The sequence below is a fragment of the Sorghum bicolor genome, chromosome 9, assembly GCF_000003195.3.
Source record: "Sorghum bicolor cultivar BTx623 chromosome 9, Sorghum_bicolor_NCBIv3, whole genome shotgun sequence".
NCBI lineage: Eukaryota > Viridiplantae > Streptophyta > Magnoliopsida > Poales > Poaceae > Sorghum > Sorghum bicolor.
The window spans coordinates 520344-541405 of record NC_012878.2 but is presented as its reverse complement, the minus strand read 5'-3'; the positions used below and the strand labels follow the sequence as shown (position 1 = coordinate 541405).

Sequence of the window (21062 nt, the reverse complement as noted above, 5' to 3'; positions counted from 1 at the left end):
GACCTAATTATTGTGCTGAAGAAAGGAATGCCTATCTCTGCCCAATAGATATAGCCCAAGATCGGCACACATTCCGGATCGGGAATGACAGCACAGAGGTACAAGGTTTGGAAGGTGCAGAACGGGATGAGAAACTCCGAAAGTTGAAACTTGATTTTGAAGCTAAATACGCCTTCTACATTGGACATTCACTGATAAAGTTTCAAGACAGGAAAGCGGTGGTGGCCCCGTACCACTTTGGGTAAGTGTGAGTTTACAAATATCTATCTAAATTATTCCAATGCATAAATGCATCATGGATTTAATTCGAGCAGGAGGCACTGGATATGCTTCATCATTTATCCCAAGGAGGGAAGGGTGTTGGTACTAGACTCCGCAGATTACCCGAAAGAAAGCTATGCTCCATTCATCAAACTGCTAGAGCTGTAAGTCAAGCTATGCATGCATACTTAAACATAGTGAGAATTTGACAATAACATGGTGATTCTATTTGAGATCATAGGGCATACAGGTTCTATAAGATAAATCATGGAAAGTGCGAGTCCAAGAGACCAGGGCAACCATTGGAGGTTATACATAACTGGCCAGTACGTATAAAAATTTACTATTATGAATACAAATCATACACATACGACCACAGTTGCAACTATAATTAAATAACCACTCTCCTATTATACAGTGCATGAAGCAACCACCGTTATCTGTCCTCTATGGCTACTACGTGTGCGAGAACATGAGAGAAAACTAACGATATGCAAGAAACCCTGACAAGGTAATATAAGTAATAGTCTATTAAAGTTGGAAGTCATAAAATATATAATATTTATAAACTTTCTTTGCAGGTATATAAGCAAGGGACGGCGGAGCGCATGGACGAACGTGCTTTAGACAACATAGTTGAGGACATCTGCTCGTTCATCATGAAGCATGTCATTCCACGTGAAGGCAAATATCATGATGATGAAAGCCAATTATCCAGGCCAGAGTTCCGAGTGCTAGATTAGTAAGCTCAAACTTACTAAAGAGGGTTATTAGAGGACAGAAACAAACTTTGATGTATATATATATATGATGTGTGATGATGGATATACTCTTGTAATTAACTTTATGTCTTTGAGCACCAAACTTTGATGTATACAAATGTATGTATGTATGAGATGAAGTATTTAAATTACATGTTGCTATGTTAGAAGACCAACCAATATCAATATATTTAAATAATAACAATAAAATAATAAATAAATAAATAGATAAATTAAAAAATAAATAAATAATACATATTTTAATAGGTTTACACAGGCGGCTCTCTTCGGAAACCGCCTGTGTAAATGAACATTTACACAGGCGGTTTCCTAAGAGAGCCGCCTGTGTAAAAGGTTTATACTGGCGGCTCTCAAGTGACCGCCTGTGGAAATGGACGATTTGTACTGGCCTCCGGCGCAGGCGGATCCGGAAAACGCTTGTAGAAATATGTTACCAACCGCCTGTATAGTGTGCCAATGTAATAAAACATGAAAATGAAGAAAATGAAATAAAGAAAAAAAATTAATTACAATAAAAGAAAAGAAAGATAAAAATGAAATAATAAGAAAAACAAAAAGTGAATAATAAAAAGAAAAAATAAGAAAGGAAAACAACAACACCTACTTTGCAGCCAACTCCCTCATCGAGTTGTAGCCACACTTCTCGTGGTGGCATGACACTTAGAGGTAAGGACGGTAGCTAGGGGTCAGTAGGAGGGACGAGAAGAAGGCGAGGATGATGGATGAGTGATTAGGATTGAGAGCAGCGAGAGACACAAAAGTTAGGAGACACATGGACATAAAAGCAAAAAGGAGATTCATATGGCAAACCTTATGTATACGAAAAAAACATACAAGGGCTTGTTTGGATGTCCATGTATCTACCTCAATCTATCCAAATTGCATACTAACCCATCCCAACACACGTGAATTGACGTGAATATGTGGCCAAACAAGGTCTGACGTGGCTCGAACAACTAGGATAAAAAAGATTATAAGGGTTTCGATTCGTGGGACTCACTTTTACCTCTTTCGGTTTTGAAGAAACTCTCTATATCCTTCTTAAATGCTAGAAATAGAGATTTTGGTGAAAAACTAACATCCAACTGCTTCTCTAAATAGTTATCTAAATCCAACTATAACCCATCTTCTATTCCGGATTTTTTTGATAGCCAAAAATAAAAAGACAAGAGTAACTCTCTAGATTAATCAGGAGATATAAAAAAATTGTTGGAGAGTGAAAAGAGCTAGAAAATAATATCTATACAAAAGAATCTCTAAATGTCGATTTAGAAAATGAGGTTTCCACAGGCTCTTGGAGATGGTCTAATAAAAGGGATAAAAATAAATCACTTGAGGAGTGACGGGTGGCGCAGTGCAGTAGTCACAGGAGCCCAAGCCCGTCAGAGACGAAACAAATGGGCCTTAAAAGTTAAAGGGGTGCGGTTTTGAGAGCTGATTTTTTTTTTTAATTGAGTCGCGAGAAGTCAAGGAGACCCACCGACCGTGGCTGCGCTTTCTTCTCCTTCCACCCTTCATCATTTTCATTCACCCCACGAACTGCTCTCTCTCTCTCTCTCTCTCTCTCTCTCTCGTCGCGACGACTAGGGGAGACCGACGCCGCCGCCCTACGCCAGGTGCCCAGGTCTCCACCGTGTCCTTCGCCGGCGAAGAGAGTTCACCAGGTTCGCCTGCCCCTTCTTCTTCCTCTCCCTCTCCCTTCAAGCTGGGCGAAACCGATCTCCCAAACCCTAGCTGAGGCGTCCCAGTTGTGTACTTGCTGCATCCGGATCTGGTCTAGTTACAACTGTAGCATGCTTGCATCCGGATCTGATCTAGTTACAAGCGGTAGCGTACTTGTTACATTCGGATCTGATCTAGTTACGAGCCTAGTACAGTTGCATTCGGATCTGGGGGGGGTAAAAAGAGTTTTGCTAGTCTTTTCTTATGAAAATGGTCTGAGCTAACTAGATGCTTCAACTGGGCTGTCAGTTGAAGTTGTTGTTGTTGGTGTGATTCCAGTGAAGAGCAGTTGGTCTTTCGTCCGGAAGTAGACTTCCACCACACATGTTGCCTTACTGAAATATGAATTTCCAGATGCTACATACCATGAACAAATTGTTGTCTTTCTCTGTACAAGAATTGGATTTAGTGCTTTCAGTTAGCATGTGTGCTCGAATCCAGTGTTCCTTTCAATCATATAATATGAAGAAAAAAAAAAGCAAATCACTGATGGATTCTATTTATAATATGCCATGCTGCAGCAATTCTGTAGAAATGGCTGATGGTGAGGACATCCAGCCTCTTGTCTGTGACAATGGCACCGGAATGGTCAAGGTCAGTCCATCAACCCCTTAGCTTGTACAACCTTTATCTCCTGTCTTTCCAAATACGCCACTAATCATGTCTGTCTGTCTATCTTCCAGGCTGGTTTTGCTGGTGATGATGCACCGAGGGCTGTTTTCCCTAGCATCGTGGGTCGTCCTCGTCACACGGGTGTCATGGTAGGGATGGGACAGAAGGACGCGTATGTTGGCGATGAGGCACAGTCCAAGAGAGGTATTCTCACGCTCAAGTACCCGATTGAGCATGGTATTGTCAGCAACTGGGATGACATGGAGAAAATTTGGCATCACACTTTCTACAATGAGCTCCGTGTTGCCCCGGAGGAGCACCCTGTGTTGCTCACTGAAGCTCCTCTGAACCCAAAGGCCAACAGGGAGAAGATGACCCAGATTATGTTTGAGACTTTCAATGTTCCTGCCATGTATGTTGCGATTCAAGCCGTGCTCTCCCTCTATGCTAGTGGGCGTACTACTGGTATGACCTGCTTCTCCCTTTACTTTGGTGTTGATTCAGTTTCCTACTGATAATATCTCTTATGGTTCTGTTATGCTGTTATCAAGTGTTTATTTGAGGTTATTGTCAAGTTCAATATAAAGCCACTGGGTTTCTTTAAGTTATATCTTGCTTATGAGATTTCGTAACTGAGATATGCCTCATATTGGGTTACCAGCTCAGTCTGTACGGTGATATGAATTCAGGAAATTATACCATGAGTAAATAATGGAAGTTAAAAATTATTTGTTTACACTGTATGGCTGAGCTTTCCTTTTTTTTCTCTCAATCTACAGGAATTGTTCTCGACTCTGGTGATGGTGTGAGCCACACTGTGCCCATTTACGAAGGATATGCCCTTCCCCATGCTATTCTTCGTTTGGATCTTGCTGGTCGGGACCTCACGGACTCTCTTATGAAAATTCTCACTGAGAGGGGTTACTCCTTCACAACCTCTGCCGAGCGAGAAATTGTAAGGGACATCAAGGAGAAGCTTGCATATATAGCCCTTGACTATGAGCAAGAGTTGGAAACTGCTAAGAACAGCTCATCAGTTGAAAAGAGCTATGAGCTACCTGATGGTCAAGTAATCACCATTGGCGCAGAGAGATTCAGGTGCCCTGAGGTTCTCTTCCAGCCATCCATGATTGGTATGGAGGCTGCTGGAATCCATGAGACAACATACAATTCAATCATGAAGTGTGATGTGGATATCAGGAAGGACCTCTATGGCAACATTGTGCTCAGTGGAGGGTCAACTATGTTCCCGGGTATCGCTGATCGTATGAGCAAGGAGATCACTTCCCTTGCACCAAGCAGCATGAAGATCAAGGTTGTTGCACCACCTGAGAGGAAGTACAGTGTCTGGATAGGAGGGTCGATCCTAGCCTCGCTAAGCACTTTCCAACAGGTATGTATTGTTTATATTACTTTCAGCTTCTGCACTTTCTTTCCTTTAACAAATAATATGGCTGGAGTGAAAACACTTCTGAATTCTTTTATGATATGGCATTGATGTACCAGATGTGGATATCGAAGGAGGAGTATGATGAGTCTGGCCCAGCAATCGTTCACCGGAAGTGCTTCTAAGTTTCACCAGTTGTTGTTACCTAGTCTCAAGTAGTCAAGTTATGTCCCCTTCATTTCTTGAGATATGTGTGGCAGATTTGCATGCTACGTTTATTTGCATCGGACCTGAGTCTTCTCTGGGATAGACCCTTCTTTGTGTGTTGTTGCTTCATGTGCGGTTTGTGAGGTTAGTTGTCAAACATGCTTGGCTTGATTGGTTGTACCTCTGAGAGCTGATAGTTATATAAATTGCTTGGATTGTGCTGGTGCTATCAATAGTCTTGTATGTATCTGAATTCTGAAAGCATTGTTATCTGAGCATCCGTGCAAGTATGAACTTCAAGTAGCTTTTGTATTGGCGATATTAACTACGAGGATACGATATCCTTTGGTAGTTGGGCGATATTAACTTGTCGAGGATGCGGTGCAGATATTTGAACAATGTACCAACTGGAGATTATAAAACCATGGAAGCCTGGTTTGGATTCATCTAGTTGAAACGCTACAAAACTACTTGTATATTACATAGTAGGCCCTATTCTATGTCAAACAAAGTAGTATTTGCTGTCAGTGCAGGAGTTTAGGCCTTTTGCAGCGTAAAGTTGGGGAAAAAAACTCACCTTGGAACAGTGTTCACTTTTCTCTTACATCGATGGTATTGGTTCCAACATGAACCATAACTCGAAAATGAATTTCTTCTGGTTAGTTGTTTCTGTGTTCCCATGTAAATAGTTCTCATAAGAAAATCGTCAACAATTTCCTCGCCTTCACAAAATAGTTCGGTCCCAGCCATGCTAACTTGTCAAGTCCCATTGACAAGACAAACTCCGTGTTGGCAAGACTCAAAATGTAAAGAAGGATGTAGCGCAGTGCAGATCCTGAACAATGAACGAACTGGAGATTATACAGCAATGGTAGCCTGGTTTGGATTCAAGTATTCAACTAGTTCAATCATCACAAAAACCAATTTTACAAAAAGTTGCGTCTACCCAATTTTATGTCAAATGAAGTATTTGCTGACACTGCAAGAGTTTGAGATTTTCATGAGTCTCAACGATACATTTTGCAGCATCAAATTTGACAAAAAAAAAACAGTGTTTACACTTACAGCGATGGGCGATGGTGGAATCAAATCATCATACAAATGAGCCTGGAATTTGCTTTCTCATAAGATTTGGCAGGACTGACCTAATCTATGCTTTTGGTACAGATTGTGCTTTTATATTTCGTTGTTATCAACATGAAGCTACTCTCTTGTAGTAGTTTGTCCTGAAGACCAGCAGCTCCACGCATCATTAGAATTAAAAATTTTGTTGTATTCGCATGTCCCCATGGTAGTTAGCCACTTGACTTGAAGGCAAAGGTCAATTTGTTGTACGCTTCCACGCATTGTCTGAATTTTTCTTCTGCTTCAGCCTGGAGATTAAAGATGTGTTCAGAATTAACATCTTTGATATATGGTTAAATAAATCAACAAAAAAGAACCAAGCTATTGTTTTTGGCTATTTTATGTTCAAACAATCCACGGGTTCAACAAATCAATTCGCTCTATCTGGTATGTTGTGCATTTCGATTTGGCAATGTTAGAATAGGAAGGTGCAGGAACCTATTTGGACTGTCCGGCTAGCGCCCTATTGGGCCCTGCACCCACATGGCTAGGATTGATATGATTGATCTATTATAGGCAAGGATCACCATTAATTGGTTCTGTTTCTATAAGCCAAACCCTAGGTCATCCTAAGTGTACCTTGACACCCTCCATAATCAATCTATTATCCCCCACTTGTTTACAGGCAATGCATGCAAAACAGTTCCTTGAAGATAGCTATTGAAATAGCCACTAAACTTCAGCATCAATCACTAGAATGCAATGCAAGGATAACACACATACTATGGCACCAACCTGTGAAGGCCCTTGATGTTTGTCGGGGTGCCATTTGAGAGCAGATGCACGAAAACTGCAGAGAACGCCATGTTGAGAAAGAACCAATTAGCAACCTTGTGTCAATGAAGCCCTGCAAGTGCAATGTGCTGTTGTAGGAAATGTTTAGATGACTCACGCAGCCTTAATATGATCCAGCTTTAAGGGGCCTAAAACTGGCAACCCAAGTGAGATCCTATAGCTTCGCAAATCATCTTGGCCCGACTCCTCTTCCTCATCGACATCACTTTCGTTCCAGAACTTTTCCTTTGATTTGGCAGACTGAGATTCCTCCCTCCATTGAAAACCACTAGGATTACTACCAAGGCCATCATTCTCCCCAGGCCAGTACCATGTAAAAGATTTCTTGCCACCATAGGTACCATATGGTGTGTCTGTGCATTCATCATCATCATCAAAGCTTTTCCAGTTCTGCCCACCTAGGGTAATCATCAATACGCACTTCTTGTCATCCAAATATACAGAAAAGAATTTGGAGGTAACAGCAGATCATGAAATGTAAACTTATCCATAATAATAAAAGGTACACAGCAAATATGCTAGGGATGGTCATCCAGATGTATTAATGTCATTGACATATATAATCCACATTTTAAGTAAATAATGGAGCAAAAATCATTAGAAGCCAATGTTCACATGGAAATGCTAATGCAGAACAAATGCAACCAATGCATATGTAAAAGGTTGGCAGAACACTCATGTTTATATATTTAGTATCCATTGGTCAGTCTAGTATTCTAGATGATTGAAAACATAGAATTGAGTTGTACAAAAGAGCACAAGCATTTATAATTCAAAAGTCACTCAAGGTAAACGATTTGAAAGAGCTTACGCTTATTTTTTCCATAGGGGTTTTTTCCTGGAGTAGAGCGCTGGACCTTTGATCTGCTAACACCTTTCTGCTTTCTCATTTGTTTGCTACTGCTTTCCTGTAGAGAACATCGATGCATATTTGAAGCAATCCATTTTCACAGGGGGGATATGTTTCCAAAGAAATAAAAGAGAACAAGTCGATCACATGTATGAACTGGACTGTGGTACAACTAGAGTCAGAAGAATTCACATGTCCAGGACTGGTACACCTAGAGTCAGAAGAATTCACATGTCCAGTTATACCAGGACAACACACATTGAAACAGGGCGGAGAATACAGCTCCAGAAGCTAAGTCCATTAGTGGAATTGCTTAGAGACAAGGTCAGAAGTCTGCAAGTATAGAGAGAAATCCACGAGTAGGAAAATGGTCACCAAGACAATACCTGACATGGGCTGCCATTGAGCAGAAGGTTCTTAAGGGCGCTCTTTGCATCCCCACGCTTTTCACGGACGGCGAAACGGATATGAGGCTGCCCAAAATAACCGTTAGGTTCCAAACGATTCAAGAAACGCTGATGATGCCACGGTGCATTGTAAGTGGTTCAGGAGCAATGGTTTCAGCTTTGGGTTGCATTGGGCTGGGTCTTGTAAGACAAGAACTTACAGTTTCAGACACAAGACAGAAAGTAAACGTGCAGTACCTTCTATTCAACAGCTCGTTAAGAATTCCAAATATATATATATATATCTGAACTAACAGCTCGCAGAGTGATAGCGTGCAACATTACACACGCACATTTTTGGTTTACAAGAAGGAAACGCAAGCTAAATCTATTGTCTACTAACAGTATGATAGTGAAAGCTGAAACTCCAGGGACGGTGTGAAGGTTTTGCGTCGCTGTTGTTTACCTTGCTAGACAGACTTAATCCCCCCTTGAATCTACTTACTAGTAAGGAGGCAAATCGAGTATGTAAATATGCATGGTGGGGATAAGGTTACGGGGCTTACCGTGGATTTGGAGAGCGCTGGGGCGGAGGAGTGGAAGGCCGGTGCCGCCGCCGCCGCCGCCGCCGCCGCCGCGCCCCTCCGTGCGGCCGCTGCTGTCAGCATCCCCTCCGGCTCTCCTTGCGGCGGCGACAGGGAACAGAGGAGGAGAGCGATCCCCTCTCCAACCTTTCTTCTTCTTCTGTAATACTAATACACATCGATCGGGCCGCACACTTTTGATCCAACGGCTGTGTTTAGATCAGAGAAAGTGCTATCCCTGCTCCGGTGCCTCTATTCGCAAACAAAGAAAGAAATATATTCAAAGTTTCAAACATGGAATAACAAACTAGCCAACCACGATTTGAGTTTTTCTCTCTCCCGAAATTCCAAATAAACCTTGTTTTACTAAAGGCTCTGTTTGGTTTCCCTTGCTAAATTTTAGCTAGCTAAACTTTAGTCACTTTAGCAGCTAAAGTTCCAAACACACTGACTAAAAAAAGCTAAAATAGTTTAGTTTCATTAGTCACCCAAGAGTAGCTAAAATAATTTTATCTAGTTAAAATTTAGCAAGGGGAACCAAATAGACTCTAAAACTAACTTCTGATTAGAAGGTCTAAACAACACGTGCCAAATTTTGGTTTGGGCAAGGTCAACAAGCTTTTTGACTGCCATTTAACCTGTTTACCAAAACTTGCGTAATACTAACACTTAGGCCTTGTTTAGTTCACCTCAAGAACCAAAAAAATTTTCAACATTCTCCATCACATCGAATCCTACGGCATATACATGGAGCATTAAATATAAATGAAAATAAAAACTAATTACATAGTTTATCTGTAAATCGCGAGATAAATCTTTTGAGCTTGGTTAGTCCATGATTGGACAATATTTGCAAAATAAAAATGAAACTACTACAGTACCCGAAACAAAAAAAAAATGAGAACTGAACAAGGCCTTAGATAGATGAGACACCCCCGGTAGAGATGCTCCATGATGATATGTGTGTAAGCTGTGTATTGGTCAGATCTAAACTTTTTAAATAGCTCAACATAAACCTAGGTCATATCATCTTATGCATAATGGCTCAATTAGTCAAATGAAGAAGCTTAGTGGCTATCTCAATAGCTTTCTTCGAGGAACTGTTTTGAATGCTTTGCCAAATCGAAATGCACAGCATACCAAATACTAGATTGAATTGATTATTTCAAACTGTGGATTGAACATAAAAATACACAAACAAAATACTAGCTCGGTTCTTTTTTGTTAATTTGTTTAACCATATCAAAGATGTTAATCCTGAAGGCCTCTGTATTCTCCAGGCTGAAGCAGAGGAAAAAATCAGACGATTTGTGGGGGACATACAGGAGTTTTTGATGATTTTTGAGATTTTTCTTATGACTTCTAATGATGCATGGAGCTGCTGCTGGTCTTCATGTTGATAACGAAATATAAAAGCATAACCTGTACCAAAAGCATAGATTAGGCCAGTCCAGCCAAATCTGATGAGAATGCAAATTCATTTGTATGATGATTTGGTTCCACCAACGCTGCAAGTGTAAAGCAAAATACTGTTCCGTTGAGGTTTTGTCAAATTTGACACTGCAAAACGTATCCTCGAGACTCCTGGAAATCTCAAGCTCTTGCAGTTTTAGCAAATACTTTATTTGACACAGAATGCTGCAGAGACTACTCTTGTAACACTTGTTTTGTGGTGATCGAAAATCCAAACCAGGCTACCATCGTCGTATAATCATCTCCACTGCATCCTTGTCTATATGTTAAGTCTTGACAGTCGACAAACGCCGTATTGTATAGAAACCAGAAAACCCAGCCCATGTAGGCCCTGCCCGTTTATCTTGAGATGGAGGGATTTGAACGGGGTAGGAGGGGTTTCTTATTTGTCGGGGATTGAATCCCTCTCAATCCCCTTCATCCACCTTGGTTTTGGGGTGAACCGAACATGGGCCATACAGGCAATTCAAACTTGCACAGATGCTCAGGTTACATCGCTTTCAGAATACATACAAGGCTATATAGGTAGCAGCAGAACAGTCCAAGCAATTTATAAAACTATCAGCTCTTACAGGTACAACCAATCAAGCCAAGCAAGTTTGACAACAACTCATCTCACAAACCAGGTGATACGACACGGCGTGCTCGCACATGGAGCCACAACATACAAAGGAGGGCCTATCCCCGAGAGGACTCAGGTCCGATGAAAATAAAGGTAGCATGCAAATCTGCCACAAGTGTCTCGAGAAATGGAGGAGACATAACTTGAGACTAGGCGATGAGAAAACCTAGAAGCACTTCCTGTGAACAATAGCTGGGCCAGACTCATCATACTCCTCCTTCGATATCCACATCTGGTACATCAATGCCACATCATAACAAAATTCAGAAGTGTTTTCATTCCAGCCATATTATTATGAGTTAGAAGAAATAAAAAGCAGCAGCTGAAAGTAATATAAACAACACACACCTGTTGGAAAGTGCTGAGTGAGGCTAGGATCGACCCTCCTATCCAGACACTGTACTTCCTCTCAGGTGGTGCAACAACCTTGATCTTCATACTGCTTGGTGCAAGCGAAGTGATCTCCTTGCTCATACGATCAGCGATACCCGGGAACATAGTTGAACCACCACTGAGCACAATGTTGCCGTAGAGGTCCTTCCTGATATCCACATCGCACTTCATGATTGAATTGTATGTTGTCTCATGGATTCCAGCAGCCTCCATACCAATCATAGATGGCTGGAAGAGGACCTCAGGGCACCTGAATCTCTCTGCACCGATGGTGATTACTTGACCATCAGGTAGCTCATAGCTCTTTTCAACTGAGGAGCTGTTCTTGGCAGTTTCCAACTCTTGCTCATAGTCAAGGGCTATATATGCAAGCTTCTCCTTGATGTCCCTTACAATTTCCCGCTCAGCAGAGGTTGTGAAGGAGTAACCCCTCTCCGTGAGAATTTTCATGAGGGAGTCCGTGAGGTCCCGGCCAGCAAGATCCAAACGAAGAATGGCATGGGGAAGGGCATATCCTTCGTAAATGGGCACAGTGTGGCTCACACCATCACCAGAGTCGAGAACAATACCTATAGATTGACAGAGGGAAAAAAAAAAGAGGTAACTTCAGCCACAGAGTGTAAACAAAATTTTTAACTTCCATTTTTACTCTTGGTATATTAGTTGAGATACTTATTTTTCCTGAATTTATATCACTGTACAGACTGAGCTGGTAACCACATATGAGGCATATCTGAACTACGAAATCTCATAAGCAAAGAAAGAAGATAAAGAAACCCGGTGGCTTGATATGACCTTGACAATAGCCTCAGATAAACACTTGAAAATAGCATAATGGAACGATAGAGATATTATTAGTAAGAAGCTGAATCAACACCGAAGTAAAGGGAGAAGCAGGTCATACCAGTAGTACGCCCACTAGCATAGAGGGAGAGCACTGCTTGAATCGCAACATACATGGCAGGAACATTGAAAGTCTCAAACATAATCTGGGTCATCTTCTCCCTGTTGGCCTTTGGGTTCAGAGGAGCTTCAGTGAGCAACACAGGGTGCTCCTCCGGGGCAACACGGAGCTCGTTGTAGAAAGTGTGATGCCAGATTTTCTCCATGTCATCCCAATTGCTGACAATACCATGCTCAATCGGGTACTTGAGCGTGAGAATACCTCTCTTGGACTGTGCCTCATCGCCAACATACGCGTCCTTCTGTCCCATCCCTACCATGACACCCGTGTGACGAGGACGACCCACGATGCTAGGGAAAACAGCCCTCGGTGCATCATCACCAGCAAAACCAGCCTGGAAGATAGATAAACAGACATGATTAGTGGCATATTTGGAAAGACAGGAGATAAAGGTTGTACAAGCTAAGGGGGAGATGGACTGACCTTGACCATTCCGGTGCCATTGTCGCAGACAAGAGGCTGGATGTCCTCACCATCAGCCATTTCTACAGAACTGCTGCAGGTTCGCATATAAAGAGAATCCATCAGTGATTAATTTTTTTTATTTTCAATATATGATTGATTGAAAGGAACACTGTGATTCGGATACACGTGCCAATTGAGCAGTAAATCACATTCTTCGTACAGAAAAAAGGTCACACAAAGAAAACAATTTATTCATGACTTATAGCATCTGAAATTTGCAACATCATATTCCAGTAAGCTAATATGCGTGGTGGAAGTCTACTTCCGGACGAAAGACCAACTGCTCTTCACTGGAATCACACCAACAACAAGCATCCAGTTAGCTTAGACCAATTCGTAAAAGAAAACTAGCAAACTCTTTTACGCCAGATCCGGATGCAACTGTAGATCAGATCCGAATGCAAGTTCACTACGCTTCTAACTAGATTAGATCCGGGTGCAAGCATGCTATACGTGTAACTAGATCAGATCTGGATGCGAGTACACAAATGGGAAGCCTAAGATACGGTTTGGGAGATCGGTTTCGCCCAGCACCAAGGGAAAGGAAGGGGGCAGGCGAACCTGGTGACCTCCGGCGAAGGAAGCGGCGGAGACCTGGGCACCTGGCGAAGGGCGGCGGCGGTCTCGCCCAGTCGTCGCGAGGAGAGAGAGAGAGAGAGAGAGAGGAGAGGAGAGAGACTTGTGGCAGTCGGGGGCTGTCTGTGGTGTGAAGGAGAGGAGGAGGAGGAGAACGTGGTCTCCTTGACTCCTCACGACTCCCGGATTTAAAAAAAATTATAAATCTTTTTTTAAAGAAAATAGCTCTCAAAACCGCACCAAAAGCCCCTTGAGGCTATACTATCAATCCGAAAATTGAAAGGGTTCAAAGTTATTTTTACGATGATTTTACTAGTTAAACTAGGTAGCGTGCCCGTGCGTTGCTACGGGATAGCTAACATTTTTTATTTAAAATACATGGATCGCACAGTAAGATAATAATATTATAATAAAACTTAAATACCAAATAAAGTTCCATTTAACTTAAAGAAAACAAAGTTCATGAAATCAAACACGGTCACGGAGAGCACGACGTTATAGGCTCACAAATTCTACTTTATAGACCTTTCCGTGATACGACAAGATAATGTTTAATATCGGTAGGAAGAAATCTTCGATATCCATTTCTTTCGTGCGCTAGTAAATCTATAAATAAGTTCCGCCGCATCTCTCTGCCATCCTATCACACATTTGAGTATATATATGTAAATTACAGACAAACTGCGCAATAAGTTATTATTTTTATATATATTTAATGCTCTATGCATGTGCCACAAGATTCGAGGTGACGAGAAATTAAAAAATTTTGAAAACTTTTTGGGAACTAAACAAGGCTGCATCTCTTCTTTGGATGTCAATTCAGTAGACCTGTTGGCATGTGGTTGGTCTCACCTGGATCATGCCTCTACCTTTTCTCATCATGATTGACGCAAGCTGGAAAAAAATATTTACAGTTACCTTTCTTCATTCATGGGGATTTTTTTATAATAGTAGTCTGAAAAATTTGGAAGCAACGGAATGGACCCATTTTTTTAAAAAAGAGACCCAACATATCTTCTGACATGGCTGGGATATCTTTCCTAATTGTCTCTCTATGTCCAGGTCTTCTCTCCTTTTTGTTAACTTTTTATCCTTCGTATTTGTACAATGCCTTCACATTTTCTTTATATAGCTACCGACAGTAGGGGCTTTCCCCTCAAACAAAGATATCATTTCTAAGCAATTGAGATCTTCACATCATTTTTTTTCACAAATTTCTGAATTCTATATTTCTATTCGGTGCTCTCGATATGGATCTTGATTGAAGAAATGGACAAAAGAACCAATGTAAAAAATTGCTTTTATGTACAGTCTGCAGCTATCCTATACCTCTACAACAACCAATTCAAAACAATGTAAACAATCATTGACAGCCACCCGTTCAATCTATTCCTCGTCACTACTTGAATCAGAATCTGAACTATCCTTCATGAAGTGCGCTGGTAGGTTTGGAAATCTTGGCATGACCCTCTTCCTTTTACTATCTGCCTCTTCGGGTGGTTTGTGAGTTGGTGCTGCTTGACCATCGGTCGCTTCCTTTGTCACTGACGCTGTCACCGCTGTTGTGGCCGCAGCCGCAGCCGCCACCGTGGGGGCAGCAGCTGCTGCGTTTGGCTGCGATGACGATGGTGCTGGTTTCTTCTGTTGCACTTTCCTCTTGATGTCAACACATGCCTGATCAACCATACCCAGGAAGTCCCTCACTACGATGAACAGCTGGAGGGGATGTGCGTTCCGTTCCTTGGCGGCACCAGCATGGTTGTACTCTGTTGTCTTCTGGACCAGCTCAAGTACTCTTTCCTGCTCCCTTCTTAGTGCCTTCAGCTCCTGTTCTGCAGCCTTCACAACCCCCTGGCACATCAAGGAGGAGACGGAGGAGGAAGGCCTCCGTTGGGGCAAGCCTGTCGGGGTTCCCACAGAACTTCAAGATGGTGGACTCTTCCTCTTTAGAGATGTTGAGCCGCGAAAGCTTCTCCAGGACCTCCCAGTGCTGAGTTCTGTCTGTGTGCCCATCCCGGAGGGCGTCGATTTCATCCCGCCCCACCGTGAGGGACTTGAGGATGATGGAAATATTGTGCGACTTGCGCGGCTCGAGCAGGAATATTTGCTCTGGCGTGTTTGAGCGCCCGAGGGCCGACGATCCGGCGGATTCCTTGGTGTCTGCATATTTCGGCACCGGCGGGAGACGCGGGCACCGCCACCGGCTTCGGGCACCGAGCTCGCGGCGCGGGGCGCGGCTAACGGAGATCGAGCGGGTTCCAGCTTCGTTGCGGCCTCCCGCAGCTCGCGTTGGGCGAGGCATGGACACCGGAGATCGAGAGGAGGGAGAGAAACCAGAAATTGCGCGGGGCATGGGGCATGGACGAACGCTCGGAGTGGTGTGGTGAGTCGCTGGCGAGGTTGGGGGCGAGGGTAGGCTGAGGACTATGGGGGAGAGGGATCGACGACGCTCTCGTCTAGGGAGTCGCAACGGCGGTTCCGATGGTGGCGAGAAGAGCGCTTGGCGGCGGGGTACGGGATCTCGCCACGGTCGAGAAGAGCGGTAGGCGGCGGCCTCGACGACGCTCTCGCCACGGGCGAGAAGAGGCGATTGCCGGCGGCGCTCTGCCTCTCACGGAGCTCGCGCGGATCGCGATAGAAAAGGGGGAGGGGACGCGATAGAGAAGGGGGCAGACGCGGACGCATGGTGCGGAGAAATTTTGAAACTTAGACCCACAATTCGCGTGCCCCTTGAAACTTAACCCACAATTCGTAAGCCTTTAGAAATATGACCTAAGTCACGCGAATTCTTTGGAAATTTAGTCTTTTCGAGATTTTAGTGATTTCAATAATTCCAGCTATGTTTTCACACTGTTTGGAGCCTGGGAAAAGACCAGATTGCCCCTCCCTTATCTCTCTGTTTTGTTCCGTAGCAAGGAGAACCAGCGGGGCGCGCGGCGTTGCTCGAGGCCGGCTGCGGGCGGCGGTCGGATCTGGTAGGGCGGACGGCTGTGTAGCGGTGCCGGGCGTCGCGGGGTAGGCGCGGTCTCGCGAGGAAGAAGTCGCGAAGTCACGACTCAGGCTCCAGCGACGGAACAAAACAGAGAGAGGGGAGGGGCAATCTGGTCTTTTCCCATGCCCCAAACAGTGTGAAAACATGGCTGGAATTATTGAAATCACTAAAATCCCAAAAAGACTAAATTTCCAAAGAATTCGCATGATCTGGGTCATATTTCTAAAGGCTTACGAATTGTGGGTCAAGTTTCAAGGGGCACGCGAATTGTGGGTCAAATTTCAAAATTTCTCCATGGTGCGAGAGAAGACAGACGAAAGGAATACCGCACCAAAAAAATGTCCCTCTTTTACTCTTTTTAGTTGTAGGAGATGTTAAAATCAAAGGAGAATAAAAGTGTTTTTTAAGATTTTTAAGACAAGTTTTATAGGTCAGAACATTATACTTTTTTCTCCTTGTTGTTTTAAGCAACGTTGTATAGTTTTTTATTGCATCATCTATATCGGACCCATCCTAAGAGCAAGCTTGTCCATCATCCTCGTTGTCCTTTGATCTCTCTCACCAATCCCTATTACCCTTTATCTAGAAGTGTCACCATGAGAAGTGTGGGTAAAGATCGATTAGGAGAAGGTTGGAGTGGTGAATGGAAGACCACCCTATAGCTTCGTTATTGTCGCCCGAGTGAAGTGAGTCGTATATGAGAACGTTCATCATGACTCTTATTTTTGACTTGATTGCAGTGTTCTCAAAATAGGGAATAATAGTGAGACGAGTGGGAAGTATAAAAGATGTGTCCATCTACTAGTGAGAGAAAAGGAGAGAATGCATAGATGGATGGATAGTGTGGAAAGGATGCTGGCATGTTGGGTCTACATGCTACATTAGCAAAAACTACCTTAGAAACATTTTAAAATGTCATAGTGTGTGGTTTGTTTGAGTTGGAGAGTTGAGATAACATATATGATGTCTGATTTTCAACAAAAACTTACCTTCATATTACTTTGAATTGTTATAGTACATAATATGTCCAATTCAGTGGCTCTAGAAGTTAGTGGTGTATGATGTCTAGCTTTTGAGCTCATGAGGATGGGTCTGTTCAAATTATGAGGCAAGTTTAGTATGATAAAATGGATTTTACTCTATATTTTTCTTGGTAATATTTAGTGTTGTTCTTATGGAAGTACTCATTAAAACTCTTATGAACGTAGATAAAAACAGGTATTGTAAGTTAAATAAAAGATCTCTACAATATATATGAAATTTTGTTGATATATGATATAATCTGAATAGATGTAGAAGAATTTGAATTAAAGATATGAAAGCACGAATGAATTTAGAAATGCAAAATCTAGTTTCAGGAGCAGTGAGCACCTGAGGGGGCATTTTAAAACCCACGTCACACCTGACCTGATTCGGGTCCTTGAACCTGCAAACCCATGGGACAAAAGTGACACTTGTCCCGCTCCCACCGGATCTAAAGCCCGCAAGACCCGACCCAACCTGCCCTCGTTGTCGTCCCTAGTTTGGACGATCCAAAGCCGATTCATCGCCACTTTCCTCTCTCTCTCTATAATCTACACATGGTGTTGATCCATGATTAGATGGTCGTGCCAGAACTAGATCCACTTGTGAGCTGGGCCAACTAGACGCAAATGTAGTGTTGTATGAGCTTGAGTCTAGCATGGACAACGAGATAGAGAACCATCTCTCTCTCTCTCTCTCTCTATCTTCTGTCCCTCGCCTCACTCTATCCAATTCTCCTCAGGGTGAAGCTTGAATCTCTCAAGCCTAAATTGTGGTGGTGACAGGAGAGGAGTATGGGGCACAACAACAAATCTAGTGGCAGATGTAGCAACAAGAGTGGAAGCGGTGGAGTTGTTTATAATTAGGAAGAACTTCGGGCTCATGCGTTCGAAGGTGGTGAGGGCGTGGTTGAGGGCAACGACGAGCCTCCATGGCGGGTTCAACAGTTACCTCCATGCATATAGACCCATTGGGTCTATAGGCTCGCTGAACTAGACACTTTTTATTTGTTGAGTTTTATTTCTAGAGGTGGACGTTCAACCCGCTTTATGTAAATCTTGGTTTACACAAGTGCTTTGACATAGATGGTGTTCGCATCCACCTATAAAAACTCAAGCTTCCTGCCTCTAAAATAGCAATGGATTGAATTAAAAACATTAGCTTAGGGAGTTATATCAGACTTGGGGGTAACTTGAGCTTTATACTTATATTTATATTAATTATCCAAACCAAGGTGGCACATTGAAAAAAGCAAATCACGTCTGACATTGTATATATGATCATATACCATATACACGGTGGGCATGTCACGTATGGAAGCATTTTTAAGACATTTTTGGCAAGACTTTTTGCGACCAATTTCAACTAAGAAGGTAGAGAAAACGGAGAAACCAAATTTAGGTAGTTTCACTGGTATAGCTAAAAACACACCTTTCCCCCTCTAGCTTCGTTCGTAGAGTCGTTTATTAAACTAGCATTTGATATGGCTTCACCTAAAAGGTTAGAGAGCCACATCTGAAATCTCTCAAGAACTTTGCAAAATAGTACCGGAGTTCTATGATAGAGCTATGAGTGTCTAGCTTAACACAGCAGCATTCATATAATCCTAGTGCACATGTCAGCCTAGCCATATGTATGTTCAAGTCCTCTCTCAACGTTGAATTGTGTCTATTTTTCTCTTCTTAATGATTAATGAAAAACCACCAAATTCCTCCCTAGCCCTAGCCCCTAGGTTGGATCTCTTTTTTATATTTCTGGTCGGAGTAGAGGACATGAGATTACGTCTATCATCTTAAAGGACTTTTTTTACAAATCACATTATACAGATTGACATATATACTATGTTTCTTACTTGGATGTTTTGACATATGTATAGCTAGCATGCGTATAGCAGATCCTAACCACACTAATATACATATATGGCTATCGTTTCCGTGTAGAGTTCTTTCATTGGAGGACCATGATACTCTATTGGCATTTTCTTGGCAAAGGATTCACCAATTTATGGATATTATATAGATGTGAAACATGGGCATTATCAAATTGTTGAGGGCCTATTTAGATGACATCAAAATTCCAAAAGTTTATAAGATTCTTCATCACATCGAATCTTTAAACGCATGCATGAAGTATTAAATATAGATAGAAAAACAACTAAGTATACAATTTATCTGTAATTTGTGAAATGAATATTTTGAGCCTAATTAGTCCATGATTGGACAATAATTATCAAATACAAACGAAAGTGACTAAATTCCAAAAAAAATTGGATCTAAACAGACCCTGAGTGCTTTCAACTAGCTAGCTACACAGAAGTACATAAGTGATAGATAACCAATCAGCTGGCACACCTTAATAATAATAATCTCTCTTCTCTATGGTCAGATCATATCCATATTCAATGGATGTGACCAAGAAAATGACACTTCCTAGACGCATCATGTGATACGATGCATATATAATATACTGTCTATCTATCCTTTTTTTTAAATACTTTAAGTGTTGTTATGTTATTTATGCCGAGACCCTGTTTGATTTGTATAGGTAAACTTTAACTTCCGTCATATCAAATGTTTAGATATATGTATAGAGTACTAAATATAAACTATTTATAAATTACAAAACTAAAAACACAGTTAAAGAGTAAACTGTGAGACGAATCTTTTAAGCCTAATTAGTCTATGATTAAGCGGTAATTACTAAATAAAACAAAAAAGCTACAATATCTATTAAACTTTAATATCTCCAACCAAACATCCCTTAGATTTGTAAAAAAATATTAACAATATTTGTATATCTAAAAAGTTCATTATAACAATAGATTTAATAATAATTTATCTAATAATACTAATTATATACTATAAATATTAATATTTTTTATATATATTTGGATAAATTAAAATTGAGTATATTTAATTTCTCAGAAGTGAAAACAATAATAGTCAAAAAAGGACGGAGAGAGTATATTCAGGGACAGAGGCGCGAAGCTTAGTCGAGGCCAAAGTGGGCCATGACCCCCCTTGTTCACCTTAACTTCTATTACAAAAATAGTAAGTTTACTATTGTTCATTGATGTCTAGAGCTCAATTACGTAGATTAGCCCCTCCTATTTGTTCAGTCAAACTCTGCAATTGAGTATATTGGTTGTCTCAAAGAAAGCATTATTTGGTTACAAGAAGCTTTCGCTCTCTCAAGAAAATCTTTTTGACGCAATCGGTAGGGAAGTCCTCTACCTATATTTTTCTTTTTTTTATTGATTTATGGACAAAGAATAAAGAATACAAAGGCCTTCAATGCCAAAAGCGAAAAATACAAGGGAAGCTAAAGTCTACTCTCACACTAAAGTTTCAGGGAGTCAGCAGTCCTCTGTTTGGCCTTGATGCATACCAAGCCAAGCTCTTCCTTCAGCAAGATTTTCTCAAGAAAATCTTGATGCATGCCAAAAAAAAATCTCGATCACTATCCGAGAGTTCCCATGCTCGGTCCATCTTGCTGCCCATACATGCCTCGTATATATCTATCTATGTACTCCCTCCATTCTAATTATCAATATACAACTTTTGTTATACCCACATAGATATATTTTATGTTCCAATATATAGTAAAAATTATGTATTTAACAAAACTAATATAATTTATAATTCAAGAGATAGGGAGTAGTATATATATTTTTTCTTTGTTATAGGTGTATCATCAATATATTTTATTAAAAAAATTAGTGACGACATCACGGAATTGCAAGATTGTATTTAGGACTAAACGTACTAGCACAGTCTTCAAAGAAAGTTAATGGTGGTGATAAATTTGGGCTACATATACATCTTCCTCCAAACTAATACTACC

General features: G+C 41.6%; 4 protein-coding genes across 5 annotated transcripts; 1 reads left to right on the top strand and 3 right to left on the bottom strand.

Annotated features, from left to right (window-relative positions):
- On the top strand, positions 2522-5265 carry LOC8068648 (actin-97). The gene is made up of 5 exons (XM_002440377.2): positions 2522-2707; positions 3287-3359; positions 3449-3842; positions 4157-4770; positions 4884-5265. The coding sequence occupies exons 2-5, from the start codon at positions 3300-3302 to the stop codon at positions 4947-4949; spliced, it is 1134 nt and encodes a 377-aa protein (XP_002440422.1). The 5' UTR covers positions 2522-2707; positions 3287-3299; the 3' UTR covers positions 4950-5265.
- LOC8068647 lies at positions 5830-8875 on the bottom strand. The gene is made up of 6 exons (XM_002439072.2): positions 8694-8875; positions 8128-8214; positions 7703-7799; positions 6989-7289; positions 6832-6886; positions 5830-6344 (listed from the first exon to the last, which is right to left on the bottom strand). The coding sequence occupies exons 1-6, from the start codon at positions 8793-8795 to the stop codon at positions 6267-6269; spliced, it is 720 nt and encodes a 239-aa protein (XP_002439117.1). The 5' UTR covers positions 8796-8875; the 3' UTR covers positions 5830-6266.
- Positions 10679-13373, bottom strand: LOC110430012 (actin-97-like). 2 transcript variants are annotated; one of them, XM_021446832.1, is made up of 5 exons: positions 13190-13373; positions 12587-12659; positions 12104-12497; positions 11155-11768; positions 10679-11038 (listed from the first exon to the last, which is right to left on the bottom strand). In XM_021446832.1, the coding sequence occupies exons 2-5, from the start codon at positions 12644-12646 to the stop codon at positions 10973-10975; spliced, it is 1134 nt and encodes a 377-aa protein (XP_021302507.1). In that variant the 5' UTR covers positions 12647-12659; positions 13190-13373; the 3' UTR covers positions 10679-10972. The 2 variants fall into 2 exon arrangements, with proteins under 2 accessions (XP_021302507.1, XP_021302508.1); XM_021446833.1 differs by having other exon boundaries at positions 10683-11038; positions 12587-12656; positions 13190-13354.
- LOC8066989 (formin-like protein 16) lies at positions 14323-15299 on the bottom strand. The gene has a single exon (XM_002439071.2). It carries the CDS (start codon positions 15062-15064, stop codon positions 14591-14593), a length of 474 nt encoding a protein of 157 aa, XP_002439116.1. The 5' UTR covers positions 15065-15299; the 3' UTR covers positions 14323-14590.